The sequence below is a fragment of the Vipera berus genome (assembly GCF_964194415.1).
Source record: "Vipera berus genome assembly, chromosome: 7".
Lineage (NCBI taxonomy): Eukaryota > Metazoa > Chordata > Lepidosauria > Squamata > Viperidae > Vipera > Vipera berus.
Window position 1 is genome coordinate 57,928,467 of NC_138209.1, and position 12,235 is coordinate 57,940,701.

At 41.9% G+C, this 12,235-nt stretch overlaps 1 protein-coding gene across 2 annotated transcripts in view; it reads right to left on the bottom strand.

Moving 5' to 3' along the window:
* CC2D2A (coiled-coil and C2 domain containing 2A) overlaps nucleotides 1–12,235 on the bottom strand; it is a 258,232-nt gene that overhangs the window by 5,469 nt on the left and 240,528 nt on the right. For both annotated transcript variants that reach the window (XM_081332397.1, XM_081332396.1), the window contains 2 exons: nucleotides 3,096–3,154; nucleotides 1,094–1,271 (listed from right to left, as the gene is read on the bottom strand). In XM_081332397.1, coding sequence (XP_081188523.1) covers nucleotides 1,094–1,271; nucleotides 3,096–3,154 — 237 coding nt within the window. The remainder of the gene's footprint in view (nucleotides 1–1,093; nucleotides 1,272–3,095; nucleotides 3,155–12,235) is intronic.

Here is a 12,235-nt window from a genome sequence, read left to right on the forward strand (position 1 = left end):
CCCTCACCCTTCCATTCTTTTCTATTCCTATTCTATTTCTATTTTATTTCTATTTCCTATTCTATTTATTATTATTATTATTATTATTATTATTATTATTATTATTATTATTATTATTATTATTATTATTATTATTATTTTCAGCAATTGAAGGGGGAATGAAAAAGTCAAGATAGTGGCCACAACCGTGCAAATGAAGCTACACCCTTTTACTATGTATTGTAATAAAGTAAAAAGGGTGTCTTGGATCTCATGTTTGGGGATCAGTGTCACTACTCCTTTCTGTTGGATACCCATCAACAATTCTAGTTTTTGTCAAATAAAGATAAACATAACTGAATAAATCAGGATTCAGCAATAGTGCTTGCAATATCTCATTTTGCATTTGTAGATGCCACTGTCAAGATACAGTAAAAAAAATCCAGAACTGTCAGATATTAACAATTTAAACTCCACTTCCCTCCTCTCTGCCATGTTTCATGTGTGAATTAGATACTCCTCCTCAGACTACTGTCCAAATTCTTCAAAGAATTGCCATTCTCATTTTGAAAAAAGAATAAATTGGGCACCCCATTTCTTATGCACATGAGTAATATGAGTAATAGTGCAAAGGAAGGTTATAATCAGGCCCAGGAAATGTTAAATATAGTGTGGTAGTGTTCCCTTAAAGAGCTCTAGATAAGCCAAGGGATTGATTTAGAACAGAGTGTGCTAAATCAAAGCTGACTTGGCTCTTCCCTTTTACCAGTTAAAGCAGACAATCTTTCTAAAGAGAACCCTCCAAAGCAATACTTTCCTTCCAATAGAAGCTAAGATGAAAGCTAAGCTGCTCCTAAGTCTAAGACAGAAACCAAATCCTTTTAAATGGGGAATATCTCCCCATTGGTGGGGGGCAATGTTTTTTCTGAATACCTCTAAAGCAATATTTTTCAAACTTGACAACTTCAAGATGCATGGACTTCATCTCCCAAAATCCCCAGCCAGCACACGTTGAAGCCTGCACATCTTAAGGTTGCTAAATTTGAAAAACACTGCTCTATAGCTTCATTTGATAGCATCACAGCTATCAAATTTTAAAATGCTTTTATCATACCTTGTAGTCTCCAAGTTGTTTTTGTAATTCTGCCTGATGGTCGTCTTCTACCTCTTTGCCCTGATGTTTCTCCAACAGAGGCAAGAACTGCCGGAGGGCATAGGTACAGTATCTGTTCCAACGTGTCAAGTGGTTTGGCCGCCATTCCATGATTTTTTCTTTTAATATCTTCTCGAGCCTGCATTTATAATTTTTTTTGAAACATTGTTAAATCTACATTTGAAATTCTGAGGATATTTTGCAACTGTTTTTGATGCAGAACATCAAAAATGAGCTAGCAAGAATGACTTATTTGCCTTGGTAAACGAATAGTTAAATAAACTACATTAGAAATGTGATTTCTGGCTTCTCTATATAAAATATGTTTGGTTTACAAAAAGATACTGAAAAGGCTACCATTTAGATTCCTACCATTTTTTAATTGAAACATAAACCCCATATTTAGTAATAACATTTGAAGTCAATTTTCATAATGTTGGTGTTGCTATCTCATCAGCTAGGGAACTAGATGAGAACAGGACTCAATATCCTGTTCAATTCTTTCCATCTTTTCATTTGTGTCAACATTATAAAGGTATTCCTTCAATTTTGGGAAAAGTGAATATTGCATGACACCAAATCTGCATGGCATATAGGATAATACAATGAAATCCAACACAATTGTATTTTGGATAGCTTGTGATATATGAAACATGTTGCAGCAAAATCTCCTTGCACTTACAAACTGCTTAATTGTTTCAAATTAACTTGAGACATTGTTTTAAGTGTTGCAATGTAGTTGTCAGACTTGTCCTGACTTAGATGTTTAGGGAAGAAAAACCCTTGACTCCATTTGGTTGAAGTGACAGGTCCTTTTACTAAAATTATGCAGTTGCAGTGAAAGTAAAGCTAGATCTGAATATTCCAGGACAAGGGTTACACATTTTCCCTTTCCCTGGTTCACTCTTTGACCAGTTCACCAGTGTCCAATAGTATTCCTTTTTGATGTTTTGGGAACCGCTTTAATGCTTGGCACCTCTCTATGTAGTTTCACATTCTGTTCCCAGGCCAGGTGTCCTTGACAGCTGGCTTATTCCAGTTTGACCTCTGGTTCTCATCAGCTTTGACACCTCTGTTTTTCATCCTTACCATTTGACTTCCCTTTTCCGTACCCAAGCATTACTTCCCCAAATTCCTTCCCTTCTCCCTCCTTGCAAATTATGGCAGGATGCCAGTGAAACAAAGAAGCTGAAGATGGCAGACCTGACAGTATCGCTCTGAGCTGACAGTGCAGCCCAGGTTAAGAAAATCTATGTAAATAAATATCTCTGTCCCAAGGAATTGTAGCTATGAGTTTTCCTGCTGAAGCCTGAGTGTTGCATTTTTCCCTTCTCTTTGTGATGATATTGCATGGACCAATATTGCTTTCTGGGTCATAATGATGAGTTCATATTCCATAAAACCTGTCAGGGTGCTATAAAGAAATTCCTCATTTTCATTCTTGTAATGTGTCAACTGCTGTAAATTTCAGTTCTTGTACTTTCTTCCCTGCCATGTAAGGGACCCATTTTGCACAAATCTTCTGATATTGAAGAATATCAGTAATGTCACTTACACATTCCTTTGAGAAGCCAAGCTTGACAGCAATTTCCCTTTAATCTGCCAATTGTCCTTTATCAGTTCCTGAACCCTTTTCACATAAAATATATTGGTTGTTATCACAGGTCAACCACTTTATTCTTGATCACACATCTCAATTCTTCCTGGTTCAGTACCTTTATATTTTTTGTCCCACTGACACCATAAACACTGCATTTGGCAGTGATTTTCAATTGGAAGGGATCTTTCAACAATCAAAACTCAACCATAGCTATATTGCCTTTTCTCACAGCAACGTCCCTTCAACTGAAGTGAAAGAATAGATTGCAGCTTCTTGCACAGCAGTACTACCATCTGTTGGTAATTTAAAACATTGGCAACCTTAACTTTCAGCCACTGAATATTATGGATGATGCAAAATTACCTGTTCTGTAAATGTAGTGCAACAGTCTTGTCTGCATTTTGGTAGAAGAGTTCTTCAGGCTAATGAAATCAGAAAGAGAAATAATTTAGCTTTTATGAAATTAACTTCAATGTTATAGCACTTTACATTCATCTGTACTTTTATTCTTTCAAGACCTGAAGTGATTAATATGGCATAAGAAAAATTACATTAACATCATTTTCACTAAATGAATACTACTTATACAATTAGTGCATTTGTTGCTTCATTGTTTTATATAATAAGTCATGCTGCTCATTGTTTCAGATATTTTAATAAAAGATTCTGGCAAAAATAGAGCCTCATTTCCTTCGGATACAAACTCTGGAAATTTATGGAAACATACACAAATAGAATCCAGTGGAAATAAACAGGCTCAAACAGAGCAAATCTTAGAAGCCCTTTGGATCGCACTTGTTTTCAGGATAATCAAATTATATGTTTAGTTTCTCTTTCAGCTGTGTGATATGAGGCACAAATAATTTTTTTCCAGCTCCATCATTCACAACAGACAACAAGCAGCACAAGCTACAACCAGGCGGCAAGAGAAAAAGCAGAGCTCACCTCCCCCTGACGCATTTCCCCAACAACTGAAGCAAGGCCTACAAACTGATGCGTGGGTTGTGGCTCATCAAACGGAGTTGACCATGAGAGAGAGGCTGGAGTGAAAAGGGGACAAACTCTATATCCCAGACAGCTTGAAATTGCAAGTCTTGCAACGCAGTCACAATGCCAAACAAGCGGGCCACTTTGGATTCCTAAAGACATTGCATCTTGCTAATCACCAGTTTTGGTGGCCAAAGATGAAGAAAGACATTGAGAAATATGTGAAGAGTTGTGCAGTTTGTGCAGCCAGTAAGAGACTACCAGGGAAGAGTCCAGGATTGTTGCAGCAGGTGGCTGATTCGACCAGATCCTGGGAGGACATAGCCATGAATTTTATAGTAAAGCTACTGGAGAGTGGGGGGGAAAACGTAATTTGGACTATGATAGACCTATTTTCCAGGCAAGCCCACTTCATCACATGTGCTGGACTCCCCTCAGCCCAGAAGGTAGCAAAGATGTTTTTGCAGCATATCTACTGGCTAGATGGAGTGCCTAAGCACATTATTTCGGAGCGAGGGGTCCAATTTACTGCTAGGTTTTGGAGGGAGTTCGTAAAGATGATTGGGTCCTCCCAGGGCCATGGTGGTGAACCTATGGCACGTGTGCCACATGTGGCACGCAGAGCCGACCCTGTGGGCACGTGCGCCATCGCCCCAGAGGGAGGCGGGGCCAGGCTGCTGCCCTCCCCTCCACGTGCGCCAGCACTTTTGCTCTCTTTCTCTCTCTGCACTGCGAGTCAGGGAGCAACTGCAAGACCTGGGTGGATCCAGGCTGGGTGGTGGAGGAGTAGCAAGGTCGCTGGAGAGAGTGAAACTAGGAGAGGTAGAACTGCCGGGACTGGGAGGACCTGGGAAGGGGAGCTGGGGAAGTGGGGTCTCTGTGGGCAATTCAAAGGGAGGCAATGCAGTGAGGCATACGGCCCTTTTTCTGCCTGACGCTGGGTTGATTTAATGCTCCTGGCAGGGGGCTTCTTAGTGGCTTCCCCTCCTGATGAAAGGGCAGCTGATGCTAAGGGCTGGGCTGCAACAACCACACCTGCATGCCCGAAGGTGGAGTTGGCAGAAGGCCGGGGGATCTCCTGAGGGTGCGTGAACAAAGGCAGAAAGCGATGCTGTAACCTGATGTCCACCTGGCCAGCAATTTAGCCTTCCAGTTATTTTAGCACAAAATAACTGCTTCAGGTTACCCCATCTGTAAAGTTGAGCTAGACCTGGTGCCGCTGGATACCACTGTGAGCCATTGTTTTGGCAAGAAAACAATGGAGGCCTGTTGGACCTTTTTTTTGCCTATCAGTGTGGAAAGCGCTCAACTTGGTTGCACTGGGCTTCCAAACAGGTGGCCGTACCATTTGCTAAAAAAGAGGTGGGTGGGTCGTGCGAATCTGAAATATTTTATTTTAAGCTGTGTTAATGAAAGCATTACATGCTGCAGTTCTAAAGCGGAGGCCCTAGTAAGCTTTCTCTGTTCCATCAGTCCAGTTTACTCAATTAAGTATGTACAGGGCTTTTTTTGTTATAGAAGGCACAGAACAGTGTTCTGGCACCTTTTTTCAACGGAGTTTGTGGAACTAAAAAAAGTTCAGTCAGACCTTCCAACTTCTTGCAAAAAAAAAATCTCACGAGGTGTTGGAAGGTCTGACTGAACTTTTTTTAGTCCCACACACTCCATTTCCCTGCAGCAGAAGAGAAATACGCCAGAGCTGGAAATCAGGTTAGCAAAGAAATGCTTTCTGGAAGAGGGAGGAGCTGCGCCAGGAGGAGAAGCAGCAGGAAACAGGGCTGCTGTTTTCAGAAGGGAGAAGGGAGACATGGGACAATGCAGGGCAGCAAGCAAATGCTATTCTCTGCTCTGCATCCCTGCGCAGAGCTGCTCTGTTCTCCGTTCTCCATGAGGACGCATAGCTGGAGGACATTATAGACACCCGTAAACACAGACAGGCCACATGAGTAGAAGAGAGGGAGGCAGTGGGGCGACTCCAGGGGAGGAGGAGGAGGCATTGAGAAGCCACGCCTTGGGGGTGCATAACAAAAAGGGAATGTGTGGGCAGGGCTGGTTGCTAAGGCAATGTTTACAAAGGACTCCAGTTTCAAGAGATCATGTTTTGTTTGCTTTACCTGTGAACTGTTTCCTATTTGACTCGTGCTCCATTTTGCTTTGAACAATTCTCTGTTGGAAAACGTGTTCTTTTGCTTTTGGGACAGTTATCAGGTCTGTAACTTAAATAAAAGGGGTTGGTATCCAGTCTACTTGTTGAAAGAGGGGTTTGTCTTTGTGAAGTAATAAAGACGTACATAGGCTGGGATAGAACAGGCGACAAAAGACTGGCGGAGGAAAGCGGCGGGGGAGGCTTGTGCCCCCAGTCACGGCGCACGCCACGGGAGAGTTGGGAAAGGACAAGGAGGCGGCGGCTGCACCAGGGCAGGTGATCTGCAGGGCAAAGCTTAAAGAAAGCCCTTCTAACGGCGCACAGCGGCAGTGGAGCCGTTCACCGTCACTCCCCCCTGGCTCCGAAACGGTTGAGGGGGACCTGGCCTACCCCGCCCATCCCATCCACCATAGCATGGCAGTCCAGCTTGGGAGGGGAATGAAAGGTCCCTGATCAAGGAATGGCCTGGCCGGGGTGGGGCTGACTACATTCCAGAACCTTTTTTCTTACAAAAAAAGCACTATTTATATCCTTTTTAAAAAACTCTTTCTATCCCAACATAGCCTTCTCCCATTCTTGTAACATGCTGTATCTATCTCCATAGCATTCGCAAAATTATCTCCATAACGTTCTCTCTTTTGTGAATGCCCCATTACCTTAAATGTATCCCTCTTTCCCCAACTCTCCTCCCTCCCTTCTTTTCAACTGTCACCAAATTTCTTTTCTGCACCTCTGTTCTTTTCATCCTATTTCATGCCTCATCAGTTCCCTTTTCATACCTGTATTTGTACACAAATGGCAACAGGTTGTCAACCATTTATGCAGCCTCAGACCTTACTGTCACAAAGGGTGTGCATGCATGAGCAAGCACACATATGCTTTACCTGTGAACTGTTTCCTGTTTGACTCGTGCTCCATGCTCCGTTTTGCTTCGAACAATTCTCCATTATTTTTATCTTGCATGGAAACATTTATTGTTCCATCAGAGATTCAGGAAGACACAGCACCGTTTACAAGGATTGATGGGTAACTGCCCTTACTGCACATATTTTTTCAACATATTATAAAAACCATGTATTGTCAACAACAACAACAAAAGAAAATGCCTGCATGTTTATGTGTGTTTTTGCATTCATCAGACACTACTGTAGCTTTTGTAATTTTTTTTTAAAATTCCATTTATATCCCGCCCTTCTCCAAAGTCTCAGGGCAGCTTACAAACTTAGCAGTAGCCTTCATTCTATGTATTTGCCTGCTTATTAGGGCTTTCACACACACCCCAAGCGGCATTAGCTGTTAAGAGCCTTGGTGGAGCAGTGGGCTAATGCTTCCTTACGTAACACCAGCTGCCTGCAATTAGTGCAGGTTCGCATCCCACCAGGCTCAAGGTTGACTCAGCCTTCCATCCTTCCGAGGTAGGTAAAATGAGGACCCAGATTGTTGGGGGCAATTAAGCTGACTTTGTAATAATGCCGCTTAGGGGGTGTGTGTGAAAGCCCTAACAAGCAGGCATATACATAGAATGAAGGCTACTGCTAAGCTTGTATGCCTCCCTGAGTCTTCGGAGAAGGGCAGGATATAAATGGAATTAAAAATAAAAAATAAAAAAAATAAGTGAATCACTGCAGTTGTGAAGTTAGAAACACTGTTGTTAAGTGAATCTGGTTTCCCCATTGACTTTGCTTGTCAGAAGGTTGCAAAAGGTGATCACATGACCCTGGGACACTGCAACTGTGATAAATATGACGGGTGTCTGAATTTTGATCATGTGTCCCTGGGATGCTGCAATGGTTGTGTAAGTGTGAAAAATGGTAAGTCGTTTTTTATTTTCAGTGCCGTTGTAACTTTGAAGGGTCACTATATGAACTGTTGTAAATCAAGGACTAATTGTAGTAAGTTTCTTCTACAGTGAGCTACTCATCAGATTTATTGTCCCAAAGGCCTCCATGTCTGTTTTGCATCCAGTGGGCAAATGGGAAAATCATGTGGTATCTCTCAAAGAAGTGGATGTGGTTTTGTGATCTGATTACCACTTTCTGCATTATCATTCTTTTTTTTATGCATGGCTCAATTTTCGCAACACATATTAAGTGCCTGTCATCCATGGCCACCCTGGCCACCCCCACCGTAGCCATACCCACCCAGTGATCCACGCCCACCTGGCACCCGGAGATACATAAGTAGGTTTTGGGTTGTGATTTGGGCACTCAGTGTCAGTATCCTAGCTGAGTTTGTGTTAGCTGTCTGGTGTAATAATGGCACATGAACAGTCAACTAGCATCTCCTGGATAACCCGGTTGGATGGGACCAACTATGTTTCCTGGTCCACAAAATGTTGCTTACTTTATGCGCAAGGAAGGACTATGGACTGTAGTTAATAACCCACCAGATACTACTGCCTGGGATCCAGATGACGAAGAGGATGCAAAGAAGATAGACGAGTTTAAATATAGCAATGAGAAAGCACTTTGCATTATTGGACTAACACTGAATGACCAGCAGCTTGTCCATATTCATGGTGAGGAGTCTGCTGCTAGGTGTTGGGACATTTTGCGAAGGCTTTATGTTCGAGACAGTGTGGGTGCACATATACACCTTACACGTAAGCTGTTTAGGATTCGTCTGCAGAAGAATGGAGATATGCTGACCCATTTGAACTACATGAAGGCAACTTTTCAAGAGCTTCATGAAAAGGAGCTGATTTTTTCAGAGTTGCATCAGGTCTATATTATTCTGTCTTCTTTGGATGAAAGTTATGACGAGTATGTTTCTTCTTTGGAAGTCCTGACCAGAGAGGAACTGACATTGACTAACATTACTGGGAGACTGCTGGAAGAGTCCAGAAGAAGGCATGACAGAGACCAGCTGAGAGAGACACAGCCACAAGAGGAACAGCAATTTACCACTGTATACAATGTCAAGAAATGTTATTCTTGTGGGGCTAAAGGGCATATAGCCAAATTCTGTAGAAAGGGTAAAAAACAGAATGTGAATAGCAGTGGGAAGGCAAAGAAGGGCGTTGGTTTGGCTGTTTCTGGTGACCCAACATCCAGAAAGAACGAGCTGTGGGTTGTTGATAGTGGGGCTTCACAATGCATTACTAAAGTGAAAGAGAGGTTTGTTAATATGAAAAACAGCAATCAACATGTTTCACTAGCCAATGGTTGGAGAATGAAGGCCTCTGGTGAAGGTAATTAATTCCTATTGTCCATGCATTGATGAATAGTTACCTATGTTATATATACCTAAACTAAGATTCAACGTGTTATCTGTAAGGGAATTGGTTAAAGTTGGGTTTGTGGTAACATTCAGAGGGGAGCAATGCACTATTGAAAGGAATGGAATCTGTGTAACTGCTAATTTGAAAAAGGTTTATTTGTTCTCATAAGTAACCAGGTTAGTACAGTAAAAGCTAACTCGATATGTGAGAACAAGAAGCCACATGACGAATGTATACATTTACTGCATAGGCGGTTAGGGTATATAAACTTCAACTCACTACGTAAAACAGTTGAGTTAGTAGAAGGAATTAAACTGAAGCCATGTAGTAAGTATTTGAATTGCAATGCCTGTAATCAGGAAAACAGTAAGGCAACTCCTGCAAACAGGTTAAACAGCTTCAAAACAACTGTACCTTTGGAAGTTGTATTTGCAGATCTAATTGGACCCATGAAGCCTAGTTTAGGAGGATCATGTTATATTTTAAGTATACTTGACCATAACTCCCATTATGGATTTTGTTATCTGCTTAAGTCAAAGGCAGACACTTTCCAACAATTCTCGAATTGGCTCAAATTTGTGGAGAGGAAAACAAAGAGAAAGGTTCAGTGCATAATTACTGATAACGGCACTGAATTTACAAACAAACGCTTTGTTGATATGCTAGAATCAGCTGGCATTGAGCATAAACGTTCAGCCCCTTATAGGCCTCAACATAATGCATTTGTTGAGAGACGTGGGCAAACGTTACAAGCCATGATAAGAACTATGTTAAAAGATTCTGGCTTAACAGATAAGACTGTGGGGGGAGAAAGCAAAATGTGCAAACCATGTTCTAAATGTAGTGGTGAATTCTTCTACTGGTAAAATACCATATACACTATGGCATGGTAAAAAACCAAACCTTGATTACCTGCATACGTTTGGCACCCCAGCATGGGTCCACATTCCTGCACAAGTCAGGAGTAAAGGCCAACATAGGGCTAGACAATTATACTTTGTAGTTTATGAAGCTAATCATAGATCCTATCGTTTCTGGGAACAAGGCACAACCAATGTATATAATAGTGCAAGTGCCAGATTCCTTGAGCACGTTGGTTGGGATAGATTAGAACAAGAAACTGTTAACACAGATCCTCTAGTGTTTGAGGACCCCTCTCATGACATAGTTAGTAATGATAAGACATCTCCTGTAATTATAAAAGATGAAGAGGAGATAGGGGAGATAAAAGATGAATCAGAGGAAGGAGAGGAGTCAAAAATTCAAAGCCCTGTAATTCCTTGGCGATCAACGGCCATCAGACGTCCACCTGATCGCTATGAAGCCAGTGTAATATGTCAAGTTAATTTAGAGCCTTCTAACTATGATGAGGATCTTGCAGGATCTTAAAGTCTATGAGAAAGCAAAACTACCACCTGGTGAGCAAGCTATAGGATGTAAATAGGTTTATAAAATTAAGAAGGGTGTAGATGGAACTGTAACCCATAAGGCACGTTTGGTTGCACAAGGTTTTGCCCAAACTACTGAGGATTATGATGAGGTGTTTGCACCCAGTCTGAGGGCAACTACCTTGAGAGCAGTTTTGGTGTGGGCAGCTAAAAACCAATATGTAGTAAACCATGTGGATGTTGAAACTGCATATTTACATGCTCCATTGCAACATACTATTTATTTAAGAATACCACCAGGATTGACTAATAATAAAGACCATGATTGTTGGAAGTTAAAGAAAAGCCTCTATGGATTAAAACAATCTGGTTATGAGTGGAATAAATGTATAGTTAACGGGTTGCATGCGATAGGTTTTGTAGCCAGTGATGCTGATCCTTGTTTGTTTAGAAGAGAACACAATGGAGTGTTATCCTTTCTTCTATTATTCACAGATGATATTGCAATCATAACGAAAACTCAGTTAGAAGCACGAACCATCATTTCAAGGTTGCAAAACAAATTTACTATTAGGAACCTTGGGGAAATAAGCCACTATTTGGGGTTAGATATTGTAAAAACAAATAGAGGTTTTAAGGTTTAGCAAGCCAGTAAAATATTCCAGTTATTAAAGAGATATAACGACTTCCGGGTGGCAAGGCTCCGTTGACGGCAGCCATTTCGGCTGTCAGCCCCGTTGTTTCCGTAGAGCCGCCAAAAACAGCGACGATCAGCTGTTTGGCGGCTTGGAAGCCTGCTCCTCAGGAGAAGAGGAGAGGGTGAGCGCCCAGGCAGGGGTAGAGCTCCCTCAGACCGCCAGAGTTGAAACTCTGGTGGTTGAAGGGTTGAGCCCCCCCCCCGCAGCCTGAGTTTGCTCCGGACTCCGGGATGCCTCTGCTCCAAGGCTTTGGAGCAGAGCAGGACGCTGCAACCATCCCTGCCAGCGAGAGTGAACTTTGGATTACTTGGATGCAGGCAGAGCTGTGCAGGAGAATGCTGTCAGAGCAAGTATTTGAACTTTAACTCAGTAGACTTTGTGGAGACTTTTAAAAGTGAAAGTGCGCAACAGAATTAAGTGGGTGAAAATGGCTGCCAAATAATCTAAAGTTACTAGAAGCGCGGGGGCTTCGCCAGTTCAGCAATCTTCATTACAGGCTTTAATGCCCCCCCAGCACCTGCACCTGCACCTGCACCAGCCTTGACAATAAAAGATTTGCAGGATGTTTTGCAAGAGGCTTTGAAAAAGCAATCTCAGCAATTAGCTGAACTTATTGAGGAGAACACAGAAATAAGGGCAGACATCTTACTTGCACTTCAAGGCATGGCTGTTTGTATTGAACGTTTGGATGAGAGAGTGGAAGAAATTAGCCAAAATAATGTGAGATTAGATGCCAAAATGACGGATGCTGAAACGGTGATGGAAAAGATTGACGATTTATTATTGGTTCAGCATAGAGAGATGGAGTTTGCTGTGAGAATTAGAGGGATGAAGGAAGACCCTAAGGAAAATTTGAAAAAAGTAGTTTCAGAAGCCCTTGAAGAGGTTCCGGGGCGCTCAGCAGAAGATATTATGGTGGATATAGATAAAATATTTCGTGTTAATTCCTGGATTGCAAGACAAAGGAAACTACCTAGAGATGTGGTGGTTTATTTTACAAAGAGAGCAATTAGAAATGAGGTTATTCAAGCCTTTTATAATAGCAAATTTGCAGTTGCAGAGCA